At 41.0% G+C, this 21397-nt stretch overlaps 1 protein-coding gene and 4 long non-coding RNA genes across 6 annotated transcripts; 4 read left to right on the top strand and 1 right to left on the bottom strand.

Annotated features, from left to right (window-relative positions):
- Positions 1-548: 548 nt before the first annotated feature.
- LOC129845800 (receptor activity-modifying protein 1-like) lies at positions 549-18901 on the bottom strand. Of its 2 annotated transcripts, none has more exons than XM_055913721.1 (3): positions 18529-18901; positions 15248-15425; positions 549-1545 (listed from the first exon to the last, which is right to left on the bottom strand). In XM_055913721.1, the coding sequence occupies exons 1-3, from the start codon at positions 18581-18583 to the stop codon at positions 1290-1292; spliced, it is 489 nt and encodes a 162-aa protein (XP_055769696.1). In that variant the 5' UTR covers positions 18584-18901; the 3' UTR covers positions 549-1289. The 2 variants fall into 2 exon arrangements, with proteins under 2 accessions (XP_055769696.1, XP_055769695.1); XM_055913720.1 differs by having other exon boundaries at positions 15248-15428; positions 18529-18899.
- Positions 3598-3960, top strand: LOC129845802 (uncharacterized). The gene is made up of 3 exons (XR_008758112.1): positions 3598-3674; positions 3726-3783; positions 3886-3960. It is a non-coding gene; the product is annotated as an uncharacterized LOC129845802 (long non-coding RNA).
- Positions 4706-5481, top strand: LOC129845803 (uncharacterized). The gene is made up of 3 exons (XR_008758113.1): positions 4706-4831; positions 5173-5339; positions 5449-5481. It is a non-coding gene; the product is annotated as an uncharacterized LOC129845803 (long non-coding RNA).
- LOC129845804 (uncharacterized) lies at positions 6511-7266 on the top strand. The gene is made up of 3 exons (XR_008758114.1): positions 6511-6616; positions 6958-7124; positions 7234-7266. It is a non-coding gene; the product is annotated as an uncharacterized LOC129845804 (long non-coding RNA).
- On the top strand, positions 8878-9675 carry LOC129845801 (uncharacterized). The gene is made up of 3 exons (XR_008758111.1): positions 8878-9021; positions 9298-9348; positions 9502-9675. It is a non-coding gene; the product is annotated as an uncharacterized LOC129845801 (long non-coding RNA).
- Positions 18902-21397: the final 2496 nt, after the last annotated feature.

Here is a 21397-nt window from a genome sequence, read left to right as displayed (position 1 = left end):
TGTGTTAAGGCGAGCTGTCAATCAAAGCGGCTTTTAATCTTTTAATTTCTTCCAGGGAGACCCAGGGCCCTCTGGTGTGCTGACTCATTGTGTGGCGTGCTGACTGCCTTTTCATAAAACAAGACAAGTGTGTGTGTGTGTGTGTGTGTGTGTCGTGCGTGTTGTGTGTGTCATGCGTGTTGTGTGTGTCGTGCGTATGTGTGTGTTGTGTGTGTCGTGCGTATGTGTGTGTGCCTTCTTCTTCTGCCCACCACAGTATGAGAATAGCTGGTTGTTATTGAATGGTTCATATGTAATGTATTTTTGATACTTCTCCACACAGGTGTGTGTACTGGGATGTTGGAGTACTCTGACTCCTGAATCTGATAGATATGGTAGTAGGTGGATGGTAGTATGACACAGTGCTGGGCAGAGATGTATTGGACCTGGCTGTGGGCTGAAGGGGCGTCTCTACACTCTTCAGGTGGGACTTCAATTCTGTTCTCATTCATGTTTGGATATCAAACAAATATCATATTGATATCAAAATAAATGGATACCAAAAACAATTTCTTATTTCACTTTTATCATATTAGTATTTGTTGTTCTTTATTTCTCTGTTTAAAATGCACATTAATAGATAATAATTAATACATAATCAGACACATGTATCTATAGGGACAGTGGTAATGGCTCTGTAATCCATTGTGAAACGGTAGAATATAAGACAACATATTCTGATGATGTATATTCCTGTTTTGTTGGATTAAAAGGTGTAGCTACTGGGCATGGCTGTCTAGATCAAATACAGACTTTTCTATGAAGCCCTTTATATACATCTATTCAGTCCATGTAAAGACTTGGCTAGTGCCCAAAGCTACATTACAGATGTTGTTGCATTGATGTTGACATTCAATGTATTTATTATCTGTCCTCCATGCCCTACACCACATTAGCCCTCTCTTGGTTGCCACTTTGTGGTTTACAACAATACAATGCATATTTTCAATTGGAATTTCTAGGGTTATTGATGAGCCACAGTACAACAAACATCACAGAACGATGACAGTCTTAGTATGCTGTTGGGTATCTCTGCTTGTCGTTGTCCCAGTTCAGTGTCCCCTCCATCATGTCTCCCCTATCAGATAAGCTGAAGTTCGTTCTCCAAGAGGTCAAGTTGATCCCTAGAAGCTGGCCTCGGGTCAGTTTTGCGTTTCCTCCGCTAATGATTCAGTTAGAATTTTGGCAGGGCAAACTGATCCTAGATCTGTATTCTGTACCCAGGGGCACCTTCACACAGGATGAGACAGTTACACGATTCCCTGGCAGCATTTACCACTCCACACCACTAGGGCAGTCATGAGCAGAGTGACCAGCACAGGCACTCCAATGAAAGGCCCCAAGATACGTATAGGAGGGTCCTGCAGCAGCCTGCCGGTCAGAGCGCAGTCGTGAAAGTACTCCCGGTGGAGGCGTATGAAGAGTTCGTCCATCAGCCGGTTGGGCCAGAAGCAGTGCATCTTGAGTGCCACGAAAAAGGTACAGTTGGTCAGTTCCTCGTAAGGCCTGCAGGGGGGGATAAAACATTGAAACTAAGGGACAGCATGAGAAAACTAACTCTAACTTTTAAATACAGAGCATTCGGAATGTATTCAGACCGCTTGATTTTTCCAAAATGTTGTTACATTTCAGTCTTATTCTAAAATGGATTAAAATAATAATAATCAGCATCAATCTACACACAACACCCCATAATGACAAAGAGAAAAATGTAAAAAAAAAGAAAAGAAGAGAGAAATACCTTATTTACATAAGTATTCAGACCCTTTGCTATGAGACTCGAAATTGAGCTCAGGTGCATCCTGTTTCTTTTGATCATCTTTGAGATGTTTCTACAACTTGATTGGAGTCCCCCTGTGGTAAATTCAATTGATTGGAAAATATTTGGAAAGGCACACACCTGTCTATATAAGGTTCCACAGTTGATAGTGCATGTAAGTGCAAAAAACAAGCCATGAGGGTGAAGGAATTGCCGTAGAGCTCCGAGACAGGATTGTGTCGAGGCACAGATCTGGGGAAGGGAACCAAAACCTTTCTGAAGCATTGAAGGTCCTCAAGAACACAGTGGCCTCCATCATTCTTAAATGGAAGAAGTTTGCAACCACCAAGACTCTTCCTAGAGCCAGCCGCACGGCCAAACTGAGCAATCAGGGGAGAAGGGGCTTGGTCAGGGAGGTGACCAAGAACCCGATGATCACTCTGACAGAGCTCCAGAGTTCCTCTGTGGAGATGGGAGAACTTTCCAGAAGGACAGCCATCTCTGCAGCACTCCAGCAATCAGGCCTTTATGGTAGAGTGGCAAGACGGAAGCTACTCGTCAGTAAAAGGCACATGACAGCCCACTTGGTGTTTGCCAAAAGGCACCTAAAGACTCTCAGACCATTAGAAACAAGATTGTCTGGTCTGATGAAACCAAGATTGAACTCTTTGGCCTGAATGCCAAACGTTACGTCTGGAGGAAACCTGGCACCATCCCTACGGTGAAGCATAGTGGTGGCAGCATCATGCTGTGGGGATGTTTTTCAGCGGCAGGGACTGGGAGACTAGTCAGGATCGAGGCAAAGATGAACGGAGCACAGTACAGAGAGATCCTTGATGAAAACCTGCTCCAGAGCTCTCAGGACCTCAGACTAGACAATGACCCAAAGCACACAGCCAAGACAACGCAGGAGTGGCTTCAGGACAAGTCTCTGAATGTCCTCCCAGCCAGAGCCCGGACTTGAACCCAGTTGAACATCTCTGGAGAGACCTGCAAATAGCTGTGCAGTAACGCTCCCCATCCAACCTGACAGAGCTTGAGAGGCTCTGCAGAGAAGAATGGTAGAAAATCCCCAAATACAGCTTGTAACGTGATACCGAGGAAGACGCAATGCTTTAATTTCAGCCAAAGATGCTTCAAAAAAGTGTTGAGTAAAGGGTATGAATACTTACATAAATGTGATATTTCCATTATTATTTTTTTATAAATTAGCAAAAATTTCTACAAACCAGCTAGGTGGTTAGAGAGGAGTCATACAACACAGCTAATTAGTACTACCATAGCTAGGTGGTTAGAGAGGAGTCATACCATACAGCTAAATATAACTACCATAGCTAGGTGGTTAGAGAGGAGTCATACCATACAACTAAATATAACTACCATAGCTAGGTGGTTAGAGAGGGGGCATACCATACAGCTAAATATAACTACAATAGCTAGGTGATAGGTGGTTAGAGAGGAGACATACCATACAGCTAAATATAACTACCATACCTAGGTGATAGGTGGTTAGAGAGGAGACATACCATACAGCTAAATACAACTACCATAGCTAGGTGGTAGGTGGTTAGAGAGGAGACATACCATACAGCTAAATATAACTACCATAGCTAGGTGATAGGTGGTTAGAGAGGAGACATACCATACAGCTAAATATAACTACCATAGCTAGGTGGTTAGAGAGGAGACATACCATACAGCTAAATATAACTACCATAGCTAGGTGGTTAGAGAGGAGTCATACCATACAGCTAAATATAACTACCATAGCTAGGTGGTTAGAGAGGAGTCATACCATACAGCTAAATATAACTACCATAGCTAGGTGGTTAGAGAGGAGACATACCATACAGCTAAATATAACTACCATAGCTAGGTGGTTAGAGAGGAGTCATACCATACAGCTAAATATAACTACCATAGCTAGGTGGTTAGAGAGGAGACATACCATACAGCTAAATATAACTACCATAGCTAGGTGGTAGGTGGTTAGAGAGGAGTCATACCATAGAGCTAAATATAACTACTATAGCTAGGTGGTTAGAGAGGAGACATACCATACAGCTAAATATAACTACCATAGCTAGGTGGTTAGAGAGGAGTCATACCATACAGCTAAATATAACTACCATAGCTAGGTGGTTAGAGAGGAGACATACCATACAGCTAAATATAACTACCATAGCTAGGTGGTTAGAGAGGAGACATACCATACAGCTAAATATAACTACCATAGCTAGGTGGTTAGAGAGGAGTCATACCATACAGCTAAATATAACTACCATAGCTAGGGGGTTAGAGAGGAGACATACCATACAGCTAAATATAACTACCATAGCTAGGTGGTTAGAGAGGAGACATACCATACAGCTAAATATAACTACCATAGCTAGGTGGTTAGAGAGGAGACATACCATACAGCTAAATATAACTACCATGGCTAGGTGGTTAGAGAGGAGACATACCATACAGCTAAATATAACTACCATAGCTAGGTGGTTAGAGAGGAGATATACCATACAGCTAAATATAACTACCATAGCTAGGTGGTAGGTAGTTAGAGAGGAGTCATACCATACAGCTAAATATAACTACCATAGCTAGGTGATAGGTGGTTAGAGAGGAGACATACCATAAAGCTAAATATAACTACCATAGCTAGGTGGTTAGAGAGGAGTCATACCATACAGCTAAATACAACTACCATAGCTAGGCGGTAGGTGGTTAGAGAGGAGACATACCATACAGCTAAATATAACTACCATAGCTAGGTGGTAGGTGTTTAGAGAGGAGACATACCATACAGCTAAATATAACTACCATAGCTAGGTGGTTAGAGAGGAGTCATACCATACAGCTAAATATAACTACCATAGCTAGGTGGTTAGAGAGGAGATTTACCATACAGCTAAATATAACTACCATAGCTAGGTGGTTAGAGAGGAGTCATACCATACAGCTAAATATAACTACCATAGCTAGGTGGTTAGAGAGGAGTCATACCATACAGCTAAATATAACTACCATAGCTAGGTAGTTAGAGAGAAGACATACCATACAGCTAAATATAACTACCATAGCTAGGTGGTAGGTGGTTAGAGAGGAGTCATACCATACAGCTAAATATAACTACCATAGCTAGGTGGTAGGTGGTTAGAGAGGAGTCATACCATACAGCTAAATATAACTACCATAGCTAGGTGGTAGGTGGTTAGAGAGGAGTCATACCATACAGCTAAATATAACTACCATAGCTAGGTGGTAGGTGGTTAGAGAGGAGTCATACAATACAGCTAAATATAACTACCATAGCTAGGTGGTAGGTGGTTAGAGAGGAGTCATACCATACAGCTAAATATAACTACCATAGCTAGGTGGTTAGAGAGGAGACATACCATACAGCTAAATATAACTACCATAGCCTGGTGGTATGTGGTTAGAGAGGAGTCATACCATACAGCTAAATATAACTACCATAGCTAGGTGGTAGGTGGTTAGAGAGGAGTCATACCATACAGCTAAATATAACTACCATAGCTAGGTGGTAGGTAGTCAAAGAGGAGACATACCATACAGCTAAATATAACTACCATAGCTAGGTGGTTAGAGAGGAGTCATACCATACAGCTAAATATAACTACCATAGCTAGGTGGTTAGAGAGGAGACATACCATACAGCTAAATATAACTACCATAGCTAGGTGGTTAGAGAGGAGACATACCATACAGCTAAATATAACTACCATAGCTAGGTGGTTAGAGAGGAGTCATACCATACAGCTAAATATAACTACCATAGCTAGGTGGTAGGTGGTTAGAGAGGAGTCATACCATACAGCTAAATATAACTACCATAGCTAGGTGGTTACAGAGGAGACATACCATACAGCTAAATATAACTACCATAGCTAGGTGGTTAGAGAGGAGATATACCATACAGCTAAATATAACTACCATAGCTAGGTGGTAGGTAGGTAGTTAGAGAGGAGTCATACCATACAGCTAAATATAACTACCATAGCTAGGTGGTTAGAGAGGAGTCATACCATACAGCTAAATATAACTACCATAGCTAGGGGGTTAGAGAGGAGACATACCATACAGCTAAATATAACTACCATAGCTAGGTGGTTAGAGAGGAGACATACCATACAGCTAAATATAACTACCATAGCTAGGTGGTTAGAGAGGAGACATACCATACAGCTAAATATAACTACCATGGCTAGGTGGTTAGAGAGGAGACATACCATACAGCTAAATATAACTACCATAGCTAGGTGGTTAGAGAGGAGATATACCATACAGCTAAATATAACTACCATAGCTAGGTGGTAGGTAGTTAGAGAGGAGTCATACCATACAGCTAAATATAACTACCATAGCTAGGTGATAGGTGGTTAGAGAGGAGACATACCATAAAGCTAAATATAACTACCATAGCTAGGTGGTTAGAGAGGAGTCATACCATACAGCTAAATACAACTACCATAGCTAGGCGGTAGGTGGTTAGAGAGGAGACATACCATACAGCTAAATATAACTACCATAGCTAGGTGGTAGGTGTTTAGAGAGGAGACATACCATACAGCTAAATATAACTACCATAGCTAGGTGGTTAGAGAGGAGTCATACCATACAGCTAAATATAACTACCATAGCTAGGTGGTTAGAGAGGAGATATACCATACAGCTAAATATAACTACCATAGCTAGGTGGTTAGAGAGGAGTCATACCATACAGCTAAATATAACTACCATAGCTAGGTGGTTAGAGAGGAGTCATACCATACAGCTAAATATAACTACCATAGCTAGGTAGTTAGAGAGAAGACATACCATACAGCTAAATATAACTACCATAGCTAGGTGGTAGGTGGTTAGAGAGGAGTCATACCATACAGCTAAATATAACTACCATAGCTAGGTGGTAGGTGGTTAGAGAGGAGTCATACCATACAGCTAAATATAACTACCATAGCTAGGTGGTAGGTGGTTAGAGAGGAGTCATACCATACAGCTAAATATAACTACCATAGCTAGGTGGTAGGTGGTTAGAGAGGAGTCATACAATACAGCTAAATATAACTACCATAGCTAGGTGGTAGGTGGTTAGAGAGGAGTCATACCATACAGCTAAATATAACTACCATAGCTAGGTGGTTAGAGAGGAGACATACCATACAGCTAAATATAACTACCATAGCCTGGTGGTATGTGGTTAGAGAGGAGTCATACCATACAGCTAAATATAACTACCATAGCTAGGTGGTAGGTGGTTAGAGAGGAGTCATACCATACAGCTAAATATAACTACCATAGCTAGGTGGTAGGTAGTCAAAGAGGAGACATACCATACAGCTAAATATAACTACCATAGCTAGGTGGTTAGAGAGGAGTCATACCATACAGCTAAATATAACTACCATAGCTAGGTGGTTAGAGAGGAGACATACCATACAGCTAAATATAACTACCATAGCTAGGTGGTTAGAGAGGAGACATACCATACAGCTAAATATAACTACCATAGCTAGGTGGTTAGAGAGGAGTCATACCATACAGCTAAATATAACTACCATAGCTAGGTGGTAGGTGGTTAGAGAGGAGTCATACCATACAGCTAAATATAACTACCATAGCTAGGTGGTTACAGAGGAGACATACCATACAGCTAAATATAACTACCATAGCTAGGTGGTTAGAGAGGAGATATACCATACAGCTAAATATAACTACCATAGCTAGGTGGTAGGTAGTTAGAGAGGAGTCATACCATACAGCTAAATATAACTACCATAGCTAGGTGATAGGTGGTTAGAGAGGAGACATACCATACAGCTAAATATAACTACCATAGCTAGGTGGTTAGAGAGGAGTCATACCATACAGCTAAATACAACTACCATAGCTAGGTGGTAGGTGGTTAGAGAGGAGACATACCATACAGCTAAATATAACTACCATAGCTAGGTGGTAGGTGTTTAGAGAGGAGACATACCATACAGCTAAATATAACTACCATAGCTAGGTGGTTAGAGAGGAGTCATACCATACAGCTAAATATAACTACCATAGCTAGGTGGTTAGAGAGGAGATATACCATACAGCTAAATATAACTACCATAGCTAGGTGGTTAGAGAGGAGTCATACCATACAGCTAAATATAACTACCATAGCTAGGTGGTTAGAGAGGAGTCATACCATACAGCTAAATATAACTACCATAGCTAGGTAGTTAGAGAGAAGACATACCATACAGCTAAATATAACTACCATAGCTAGGTGGTAGGTGGTTAGAGAGGAGTCATACCATACAGCTAAATATAACTACCATAGCTAGGTGGTAGGTGGTTAGAGAGGAGTCATACCATACAGCTAAATATAACTACCATAGCTAGGTGGTAGGTGGTTAGAGAGGAGTCATACCATACAGCTAAATATAACTACCATAGCTAGGTGGTAGGTGGTTAGAGAGGAGTCATACAATACAGCTAAATATAACTACCATAGCTAGGTGGTAGGTAGTCAAAGAGGAGACATACCATACAGCTAAATATAACTACCATAGCTAGGTGGTTAGAGAGGAGTCATACCATACAGCTAAATATAACTACCATAGCTAGGTGGTTAGAGAGGAGACATACCATACAGCTAAATATAACTACCATAGCTAGGTGGTAGGTGGTTAGAGAGGAGTCATACAATACAGCTAAATATAACTACCATAGCTAGGTGGTAGGTGGTTAGAGAGGAGTCATACCATACAGCTAAATATAACTACCATAGCTAGGTGGTTAGAGAGGAGACATACCATACAGCTAAATATAACTACCATAGCCTGGTGGTAGGTGGTTAGAGAGGAGTCATACCATACAGCTAAATATAACTACCATAGCTAGGTGGTAGGTGTTTAGAGAGGAGTCATACCATACAGCTAAATATAACTACCATAGCTAGGCGGTAGGTAGTCAAAGAGGAGACATACCATACAGCTAAATATAACTACCATAGCTAGGTGGTTAGAGAGGAGTCATACCATACAGCTAAATATAACTACCATAGCTAGGTTGTTAGAGAGGAGACATACCATACAGCTAAATATAACTACCATAGCTAGGTGGTTAGAGAGGAGACATACCATACAGCTAAATATAACTACCATAGCTAGGTGGTTAGAGAGGAGTCATACCATACAGCTAAATATAACTACCATAGCTAGGTGGTAGGTGGTTAGAGAGGAGTCATACCATACAGCTAAATATAACTACCATAGCTAGGTGGTTACAGAGGAGACATACCATACAGCTAAATATAACTACCATAGCTAGGTGGTAGGTGGTTAGAGATGAGTCATAACATACAGCTAAATATAACTACCATAGCGAGGTGGTTAGAGAGGAGTCATACCATACAGCTAAATATAACTACCATAGCTAGGTGGTAGGTGGTTAGAGAGGAGACATACCATACAGCTAAATATAACTACCATAGCTAGGTGGTTAGAGAGGAGACATACCATACAGCTAAATATAACTACCATAGCTAGGTGGTTAGAGAGGAGTCATACCATACAGCTAAATATAACTACCATAGCTAGGTGGTTAGAGAGGAGTCATACCATACAGCTAAATATAACTACCATAGCTAGGTGGTTAGAGATGAGTCATACCATACAGCTAAATATAACTACCATAGCTAGGTGGTAGGTGGTTAGAGAGGAGACATACCATACAGCTAAATACAACTACCATAGCTAGGTGGTAGGTGGTTAGAGAGGAGTCATACCATACAGCTAAATATAACTACCATAGCTAGGTGGTAGGTGGTTAGAGAGGAGACATACCATACAGCTAAATATAACTACCATAGCTAGGTGGTTAGAGAGGAGTCATACCATACAGCTAAATATAACTACCATAGCTAGGTGGTTAGAGAGGAGTCATACCATACAGCTAAATATAACTACCATAGCTAGGTGGTTAGAGAGGAGTCATACCATACAGCTAAATATAACTACCATAGCTAGGTGGTTAGAGAGGAGTCATACCATACAGCTAAATATAACTACCATAGTTAGGTGTTTAGAGAGGAGACATACCATACAGCTAAATATAACTACCATAGCTAGGTGGTAGGTGGTTAGAGAGGAGTCATACCATACAGCTAAATATAACTACCATAGCTAGGTGGTAGGTGGTTAGAGAGGAGACATACCATACAGCTAAATATAACTACCATAGCTAGGTGGTTAGAGAGGAGTCATACCATACAGCTAAATATAACTACCATAGCTAGGTGGTTAGAGAGGAGTCATACCATACAGCTAAATATAACTACCATAGCTAGGTGGTAGGTGGTTAGAGAGGAGACATACCATACAGCTAAATATAACTACCATAGCTAGGTGGTAGGTGTTTAGAGAGGAGACATACCATACAGCTAAATATAACTACCATAGCTAGGTGTTTAGAGAGGAGACATACCATACAGCTAAATATAACTACCATAGCTAGGTGGTAGGTGATTAGAGAGGAGACATACCATACAGCTAAATATAACTACCATAGCTAGGTAGTTAGAGAGGAGACATACCATACAGCTAAATATAACTACCATCGCTAGGTGGTAGGTGGTTAGAGAGGAGACATACCATACAGCTAAATATAACTACCATAGCTAGGTGGTAGGTGATTAGAGAGGAGACATACCATACAGCTAAATATAACAACCATAGCGAGGTGGTTAGAGAGGAGACATACCATACAGCTAAATATAACTACCATAGCTAGGTGGTTAGAGAGGAGTCATACCCTACAGCTAAATATAACTACCATAGCTAGGTGGTTAGAGAGGAGACATACCATACAGCTAAATATAACTACCATAGCTAGGTGGTTAGAGAGGAGACATACCATACAGCTAAATATAACTACCATAGCTAGGGGGTTAGAGAGGAGACATACCATACAGCTAAATATAACTACCATAGCTAGGTGGTAGGTGGTTAGAGAGGAGTCATACCATACAGCTAAATATAACTACCATAGCTAGGTGGTTAGAGAGGAGACATACCATACAGCTAAATATAACTACCATAGCTAGGTGGTTATAGAGGGGACATACCATACAGCTAAATATAACTACCATAGCTAGGTGGTTAGAGAGGAGTCATACCATACAGCTAAATATAACTACCATAGCTAGGTGGTTATAGAGGGGACATACCATACAGCTAAATATAACTACCATAGCTAGGTGGTTAGAGAGGAGACATACCATACAACTAAATATAACTACCATAGCTAGGTGGTTAGAGAGGAGTCATACCATACAGCTAAATATAACTACCATAGCTAGGTGGTTAGAGAGGAGACATACCATACAGCTAAATATAACTACCATAGCTAGGTGGTTAGAGAGGAGTCATACCATACAGCTAAATATAACTACCATAGCTAGGTGATAGGTGGTTATAGAGGGGACATACCATACAGCTAAATATAACTACCATAGCTAGGTGGTAGGTGGTTAGAGAGGAGACATACCAGCAGTGGAACTCCCAATATCATACCAGGGGAGCTACAGACCAGCTTGACTGAGTGAATATAATTAGAGCCAAGACACACTGACCTGCCTTTGGTCTCCTGATAATATCAGAGGTGTTTGGACTGAATAAAGGTGATTAAATGAATTATTCATTGGAAACTTTGTTCTAAAAGAGCATACATGAATTCAGCGTAATTTCAGACTCTCTTTGACACTGGAAACCCCAAAGGTGACTACTGTTCAACTTATAATAGGGCATGTGGTTCTGACCTGGCCATGAACGCACACACGCACGCACGCACGCACACACACACACTTAGTACCCTGTGTCCCCATGGCAGGCAGCCACCCAGAACCTGTGTACAGGTGTCACCTTACACAACATCAGTGTGCCCTAAACCCGGGACCAAGACCAGAGGGGCTGGTTGGGCAAATATTTGTTTATTCAAAGTTCTGTCTCTTTCTCAATCCCTCTCTTCCTCTTCGCTTTTTCTTTCCACACGCAAAACAGAGTTGACCTGCTCACTAAATCGCTCTATCTATCTCTCCGTCTCCCACCTCTCTCTCCCTCCTTCACTCTCTATTCTTCCCTCCCTACCCAGCTAACAATTCTAGGGAGAGAGAAAGAGAACATTTTTGTAATGTTACCCGTAATATTCTCCTAATGTTTGAGTGTCCAGTTTTCTGTTAGTCAGGGGAACATTCTATCTATGCTAACAAAAAACCTTCTGAGAACCTTTTCAGCATGTATTGGTGATAACGTTAGGGGAGCATTCCCTTAGAATCAGGCAGAAATATCTAGAACATGGTTACACTGTTTTTAGAACACACAACATTAATGTTCTAGACATGTTTCAGGGGAACGCTGCAAGAACAAATTCATGTGTCCAGTTTTCTGAGGGTTAGGAGAATATTCCTTCAACGTCCCACCAGACGTTCACAGAATATGGTCGCCATGTTCTCAGAATGTAAGATATTAATGTTCTAGACACGTTTCATGGGAACGCTGCAAGAACATTTCTGTGTATCAGTTGTCAAGACGTTGCCTGATGGTCCCAAAGAAACGTTTTACCAAAATATATATTTTTTTATTACACATCACACCTTGTTACTTTTGCCAAGCCCATCAAGGCCCTGATTGGTGAACCACAGATCCATTCACAGCTCGTTCTGTCTGTTGGCAAGGTTACACACAGACAGTGCTTTTAACATAGTGTTCTCAACTTACATATTTGACACACATGATTACATTGTGCATGTTCATTTATACAGCAATTATTATTCAATATGTTCACACCTTTGATTTGAACTCACGACCTCATGGTTCACGACATTTAGATTGTGCTGCTAAACCACCTCTGTGTCAGTTGTCAGTTACTTGGACTATTCTCTCATCAGTGATTTGATAGTTATCAGTTCATTTGACTATTCTCTCATCAGTGATTTGATAGTTATCAGGTCATTTGACTATTCTCTCATCAGTGATTTGATAGTTGTCAGTTCATTTGACTATTCTCTCATCAGTGATTTGATAGTTATCAGTTCATTTGACTATTCTCTCATCAGTGATTTGATAGTTATCAGTTCATTTGACTATTCTCTCATCAGTGATTTGATAGTTATCAGTTCATTTGACTATTCTCTCATCAGTGATTTGATAGTTATCAGTTCATTTGACTATTCTCTCATCAGTGATTTGATAGTTATCAGGTCATTTGACTATTCTCTCATCAGTGATTTGATAGTTGTCAGTTCATTTGACTATTCTCTCATCAGTGATTTGATAGTTATCAGTTCATTTGACTATTCTCTCATCAGTGATTTGATAGTTATCAGTTCATTTGACTATTCTCTCATCAGTGATTTGATAGTTATCAGTTCATTTGACTATTCTCTCATCAGTGATTTGATAGTTATCAGTTCATTTGACTATTCTCTCATCAGTGATTTGATAGTTATCAGTTCATTTGACTATTCTCTCATCAGTGATTTGATAGTTATCAGGTCATTTGACTATTCTCTCATCAGTGATTTGATAGTTGTCAGTTCATTTGACTATTCTCTCATCAGTGATTTGATAGTTATCAGTTCATTTGACTATTCTCTCATCAGTGATTTGATAGTTGTCTAATGATGGTGGAACATATTAAAATGTTTGAATGAAAACTGGACACAGGACTGTTCCTGCATGTGCTTATTGAGCCAGTATAGTTAGGCCCTGTCCAGAAGAAACACTAAACCCTTCTTCCTAGGCACTTGTTTAGATCTGAGACAACTTGATAGGTGTAAGCAATTGGGTGAATGCACTTTGAAGTAAATCTCAGCTTTGTTAAAAGTAGACTCAAGACAAACTACTATTGATCCTAGTGATTCAGGAGGATCATTAAACCAGGTTGATACGCCCCACCAACATTACACAACTATACTGAAAGTCCTTCAATAGCTGAAATAAGTCAATCAAATCCCTGATTACAGAACAGTCAGGTTTCCTGAAAGATGGGGGTGTAGCAGGAAGATCTGAGTACTGACAACCTAAAGGTTGTGAGTTCAAATCCCAGTTGAGGACATGTTGAATAATAACTACTCTATAAATCAACAGGCATAATTTAATCACGTATGTCAAAGTGTGTCAGATATGTAAGTTGAAAACATTCTATGCATCCTTGTCACGTTCTGACCTTTATTTCCTTTGTTTTGTCTTTATTTAGTTGGTCAGGGCGTGAGTTGGGCTGGGAAGTCTATGTGTGTTTTTCTATGTTGGGGTTTTGAGTTCGGCTTGGTATGGATCTCAATCAGAGGCAGCTGTCAATCGTTGTCCCTGATTGAGAATCATACTTAGGTAGCCTGGGTTTCACTTTTGGTTTGTGGGGGTTTTGTCTTCCGTGTCAGTGTTTGTCGCCACACGGTACTGTTTCGTTTGTTCACATCGTTTATTGTTTTGTTTAGTGTTCTGAGTTTAATTAAAAACATCATCATGAACACTTACCACGCTGCGCTTTGGTCCTCCTCTCTTTCTCGCGAAGACGATCGTTACAATCCTTAACTTTGCCAACAGACAAAGAACTATGAACGGATCAGTGGTTCACCAATCAGGGCCTTGATTGGCTCTGCAATAGTAATACATGTTTTGGGGGACGCATGTTCTTCCAACTCTCCCATGAAACATGTATAGAATATTCACATCTTAAGTTCTGAGAACATGGCAACATGAAACATGTCTAAAACATTCACATCTTAAGTTCTGAGAACATGGAAACATGAAACATGTATAGAACATTCACGTCTTAAGTTCTGAGAACATGGCAACATGAAACATGTATAGAACATTCACGTCTTAAGTTCTGAGAACATGGCAACATGAAACATGTCTAAAACATTCACATCTTAAGTTCTGAGAACATGGCAACATGAAACATGTCTAAAACATTCGCATCTTAAGTTCTGAGAACATGGAAACATGGAACGTTGATGGAATATTCTCCTAAACCACAGAAACCTGGACGCATGAATGTTTTTGCCATGTTTCCATGAAACATGTCTAAAACATTCACATCTTAAGTTCTGAGAACATAGTAACCACTTTCTGGGTTAATTGGATTTGACATTAAGGGAAAGGTCTCTTGGAGACATTCCTTGCACATCACAGGAACATTCCTATGAGGAATCCTTCTGTGTGTGTGTCTGTTATGGTGATAGACATGTAAACTTGGCTCTCCAGATGGAACGGTCTTGTAAAGACAAGGACCTCTGCTAAACTGATAGAGCGTCATTTGCAAGTAATACTGACAAATAATACAGTGACATAATTCAAGTAAATGTAATTGAACTCAACTCTATTTTTTATTTAGGATGAATAAAATGTAGGATGGATTTAGGTGAATAATATAGATTATACTGACTGAAAAGTGTCAGACCAGCTGCACCACAGGCTCTGGTCCAGGGCCTCCATGTCCTGAGTGAACTTGGTCACACAGAAGTCAGAGATGGCCCTCCCGTAGGCACCGCTGCAGCTGCTAAGTGGTGGAATGGCCCTCCCGTAGGCACCGCTGGAGCCGCTCACTGGGGGAAAGCCACGGGCTGCTTCAGAGGGAAGGAACATGTCATCAGATTGTAGTGTAGTTGTTGGAAGCGATCAGGGAGGCAGCAAGTTTATGAAACACGGGCTAAATGTATCACGCGTCTAAAAGCAAGAGTGATGATTTAGGATCAGTTCTGCCTTTAAGATCATAAACAATAAGATTATATGGACAGGGGGCACCAGATCCTAGATCAGCAGTCTCACTCTGAGACGCGTGATGCATACAGCCGAAGATCTTGATTCAAATACCCTTTGTTAATAAGCGTTTGATTGAGCCTGCCTGGAGTACCGGATAGGCCAGGTTTACACTTTTGGGACCATTCCGTTGCACTAGGCAAGCTCAATCTAATGCAGTTTAAAGTATTTCAAAGACAACAAGTACTATTTGAACCCATGTCTCGAATGAAACATCCTAACGTGACCAGTACGGACCAGCAGAATAGACTGTCCCAGTCTGTCATCAACACATACTTCCAGATGTCCACCATTGTCCCTGTACTCAAGCAAACAAAGGTAACCTGCCTAAATGACTATCGCTCTGCCTATAGCACTCAGTTCTCTCATCATGAAGTGTTTGGAGAGGCTGGTCAAGGACCACATCAGCTCCACCTTACCTGAAACCCTGGACCCATTAGGATGTGCATACCGACCTAACAGATCCACGGATGATGCAATCGCCAGTGTTCTGAACACGCCCCTATCCCACTTGGACGTGTGTGAGAATGCTGTTCATCGACTACAGTTCACCACCTATTGACATTGATGGGGCTGCAGTGGAGAGGGTCAAACGTTCCACTCTGCCAGGACTCCAACCTCCACCCTGTAGAAGGTCTCGTCGCTGTCTGTAAATGAGCGCTAAGCCACTCAATGTCCACTTACAAGGTCATCTACGCACTAACACAAGGTTAGGCAGTCCAAGGTGGATACATGTCCAGCTGGTGAGTTGGTGTGGAGCCCCAGGGGTCTACAGAGGTGTTCTCAACCGGAACTCTGGAATACACCAAACGGTTCAGATAGGGGTGGGGGGTCTGTAACCCTTACCAGCTATGGCCTGTGATTGGGTACCCTGACAACCTGGTCCCTAACACAGTGGTGTGAAGTGCCCTCTGCCTGGAGGAAAAGGTCAGGCTAAGGTCGGGGGTCAGTACTTGGTAGCCTACCTCAGCTGTAAGAAGTCCCAAATGTTGTCTCTTAAGTACCAGAGCCACGGAGAGGGTTAGAATGGTTGATGTCTGAGAGTTTAATGATTCCAGTTAGATGTTTTTGTACAGACAGCACAAAGCACTTTATGGGAAACTCAGTGTCCCAGATCTGTTCTTGCTCTTTCCTTCTCCATTGCTGTCCTTGTCAAGTCAAACATGTTCGGCATGGCAATGAGCACCAAGTTGGCATGATAGCACAACCAGACTGACGCTCAGGCTATTGTACGGGTTCTCCTGACCTCCTCTAGCTAATAGTTCACACTTCTTTTGACACTGAGAATGAGACCAGCTCCCACACACGGCAAGATGTCCAGGGGACAGAACAGTGGAACAGCAAAGTGCCCAAAGGCAGCTCCCACACACGGCAAGATGGCCAGGGGATAGAACAGTGGAACAGCAAGGTGCCCAAAGGCAGCTCCCACACACGGCAAGATGGCCAGGGGACTGAACAGTGGAACAGCAAAGTGCCCAAAGGCAGTTAAATGACCATTGAACAGTAGCAAAAAACCGACTGTGCCTTTAAAATCCCCCGGTTCACCTAGCAATAACCTTTGATTTGAGTACTCCGACTAATGTAATTCGAGAGCCATCTATAATTAGGCTACTATTAGTAATGATATCCTCCTGTGGGTGAATTGGGGACAACCCACTGGGCACAGATGTCAATTATCAAATCACATTTTATATGTCACATGCGCTGAATACAACAGGTGTAGTAGACCTTACAGTGAACTGTTGAAAACAACAGGTGTAGTAGACCTTACAGTGAAAAGCCCTTAACCAACAACGCAGTTTTAAGAAAAATAAGTGTAAAGAAAGTATTTACTAAAATAAACTGAAGTTAAAAAAGAAAAGAAAAAAGAAAGAAAGAAAAAAAGAGAAGAAAATAGAAAAATAATAAATAATTAAAGAGCAGTAAAATAACAGTATTGAGGCTATATATTTGGGTACCAGTACAGAGTCAATGTGCGGGGCACCGGTTAGTCGAGATAATTGAGGTCATATGTACATGTAGGTAGAAAATGGGGGTCAATGCAAATAGTCCGGGTAGCCATTTGATTGGCTGTTCAGGAGTCTTATCCGGCAGAAGCTGTTAAGAAGCCTTTTTGACCTAGACTTGGCGCTCAGGTACCGCTTGCCGTTCAGAGAGAACAATCTAGGGTGCAATTAAACGTCTATTCCACCTTGGTTCAACGTAATTTCATTGAAATGAATTGAAATGACGTTGATTCAACCAGTGTGTGCCCAGTGGGAAGCGGAATAAATAAGCTTTGTGTTAAATGTATAGAGAGACCAGTTCATAGAAAGCTTTGCATTGCCTTTGACAGCATCGTCATTCATTTGATGCTGCTGATTCATTCAGGTTGGCCCAGATATCCTTCACCTTGGTCAGCTGTTTTGTCCAGTATTGTGCGAACATGTTTTCATATTCATCATGATCACGTGTAGACTCCCAATGAGAAAATAATTCGAAAGAAGAAAGCTGATGACCAAAGCTTAGAGACCAGATACTCTATGTGAATACTGTACAACATCATAATACTGGACACTTCACTTTTATAACGTCAATAATCGATGAAGTTGAAAATTGTTTAATGTCAAAATATGACATTTTCATTCTTAGCTTCATTCTACAGCACACATTTAAAATGTTATTTATGTTTCGCGTAATGGTCAAACGGTTGGATTACGCAATAAGCTTTATAGGCTACATCAAACGAAAAAGGTCAATGTAAGTCATTTGTAGACGCCTTGGTACGGTTCGGCTATCTGGTAAGAATAGAACGTGCGCAAGGGAGGCATATTGCATAAAATAAAAAAAATAAAAAACAACCAGCAAACAAAAGCAAAACAACAAATGGCATTAGCTATTAGATATAATTGATCAAATCACACGTACCTGCCACACATAAAACAAGGGTTAGTTTTGTCAGCGATGTACAGTCTAGTGCCATAGCTTCTTGTTATGGATTGCACCGAAGAGACGCGGCAGTAACCTAACTTCTCACTCGTGTTCTCTTCTTCAGTGTATTGATGCGCTAATTCTTACGACTCCTTGTCCTTTGCAATAACTGATTCATCAAATGAATATGCATGCTCCAACTGAAGCCATTGTTTACGCCAGTTGTCTATTTTAACTGGGGACAGGAGCGACACCCAAGTCGTGGAGCCATCCATAAATCAGCGGTAAATCGTTGGTTAACTTCCATACATAGCCGCGGAAAGTAGGGGTGTTGAGGGTGCTGCAGCACCCCCTGAAAAATCTGATCATTTTGATCAAAATCTATTCATAAAAAAATTGCACAACACCAGCGAACACCCCCCCCCCCCCCAAAAAAAACTACTTCCTGCGGCTATGCTTCTGTATATAATACATTTAATTTGTTCATAGTTTTTAAACAAGAAATGTCTGGTTAAAGTTATTCTGTTGCTGTTGAGGTGGACAGTCTACCACTGTACTGTAAGTAGCCTATAGTGTCCAAAATATCACAGACACCGCGCAGGGCTGTTGAGGTAGCACAACGGACATCGTAGGCTACCACAGCCAGGTTTGGCTGTATGATTTCGATTTTGTATTGTCCTAGTGTCAAGTTCTGAGATTTACAATTATATATATATATTTTACCATATTTGACATGTAATTGCCTTGTATACAATGTCCTGTGCTTTCTCCCACAGGTGGTGCAACCTCCCTAATTTATCCATCGGTTGGTTTATTCCATTGTGCGTATTAAAGCTTTATTCCATTGTTCTTTTCATAAAGTGGGCAGTGGGCACACTATCAATCACTCTCAGGTAATGCATTAGAGTCTGGCTTTGTTTATAGTATACAGTGTCTGCTGCAGCTCTGATATTGGCCTTGAGAAACTCCTGTTTATTATAAATCCTGCTGGAGATCAATATGATTGAGGGTTTGTGATGGAGGACTGGCCAACCCTCGGGGCCTGGTTCCTCTCTAGGTTTCTTCCTAGGTTCCTGGCTTTTCTAGGGAGTTTTTCCTAGCCACAGTGCTTCTACATCTGCATTGCTTGCTGTTTGGGGTTTTAGGCTGGGATTCTGTATAAGCACTTGGTGACATCTGCTGATGTAAAGGGTGTTATAAATACATTACATTTGATTTGATAAGTGAATGGATCGTGTGTTTCTCACACCACCCCAGAATCCAGAATATCTCCAATAAAAGTAGAGGTATCTTATTTAGATCCCCTAGATGGCAGCAGATAATAGCCAATGACCTGTATGAGGGGCTCCTGTCATATAAGTTAGACCTGCTGGTGTATAGTGGGTCCCTCTTAGGAAAACAAGTGCTATCTAGAACCTAAAAGGGTTATTTGGCTGTCCCCTAGGGGAACCCTTTAAATAACCCTTTTGGGTTCCATGTAGAACACATTCCACAAAGGGCTCTAAATTGAACCTAAAAGGGTTCTAACTGAAACCAAAAAAGGTTGTACCTGGAACCAAAAAGGGTTCTCCTATGGGGACCGCTAAATAACCCTTTTGGATCATTTTGTTCTAAGAGTGTAGTGGGTTAGAAAACATACATATTTACCATCACTAAGGCATCAACTACCATACATATATAGAGGCACATTATCTACTTTAGCAGATTAGCCTAATTTGTATCATAATTATATATCTTTTTGTTTTATAACCACAGACCTATGTTTAATAAGATGTTAACCTACATGCTTTCCCCTGTAAGACACAGGAGTAGACCTACATCTTATATAACCACAGACCTACCTTTAATAAGATGTTGACCCACAGGCTTTCCCCTGTAAGACACAGGAGTGGACCTACATCTTATATAACCACAGACCTACCTTTAATAAGATGTTAACCTACATGCTTTCCCCTGTAAGACACAGGAGTGGACCTACATCTTATATAACCACAGACCTACCTTTAATAAGATGTTGACCTACATGCTTTCCCCTGTAAGACACAGGAGTGGACCTACATCTTATATAACCACAGACCTACCTTTAATAAGATGTTGACCTACATGCTTTCCCCTGTAAGACACAGGAGTAGACCTACATCTTATATAACCACAGACCTACCTTTAATAAGATGTTGACCTACATGCTTTCCCCTGTAAGACACAGGAGTAGACCTACATCTTACTGGTTAGACGCATAACCCCTTATTCAGTTCACTGTGTGGACTACAGGGGATGCTACTGTATTACAGTTGAACCCATGTTGAAATGCATAGGAAGCCTATATAGTTTGGCCCTCTTGTGGTTATTGGCAATATGTTGTTAGAATCCCACAGAGACTGTAACTGTAAAAGTATCATAGTCCATATAATATATATATGCCACATAGCCCTTTGACAGACAGAGAGAGACCCAGAGGCATATACATCATTAATTCATTAGAGTGTTTTGGCCATTTCTCTCACAGCAATGTGTTGACTTTGAGAAAAGATTGTATTCTGATTGACATCGATATAAAAAAATAACGAGGCCTAATTGTTTTCACAAAATGATATGAATCGTTTCGCTCTAGACGGCCTATCTGGGTTCTGTGGTTAACCTACTTTGGTTTGGGCACGTCATGCTCTCAATGGATGCAGTAGGCACAACTCTTATCCTCTATGTAAGGTTACGTGTACTGTAGGCTAAAGGCCTATTCAAATACGTCTAGTCAATGTCAACACCTATTCTGTCAACAAATACCATTTCTGAAGAGAAAGTAAAATAGAAACGCACAATACTTTTCGCATACAAGCAGTTATTCCGATGCAATTGTTGGCTATGCGCA

This window comes from Salvelinus fontinalis, unplaced genomic scaffold, assembly GCF_029448725.1.
Source record: "Salvelinus fontinalis isolate EN_2023a unplaced genomic scaffold, ASM2944872v1 scaffold_0371, whole genome shotgun sequence".
NCBI lineage: Eukaryota > Metazoa > Chordata > Actinopteri > Salmoniformes > Salmonidae > Salvelinus > Salvelinus fontinalis.
Note: the sequence above shows the minus strand (reverse complement) of the source record. Positions and strands in the feature narration are given on the sequence as shown.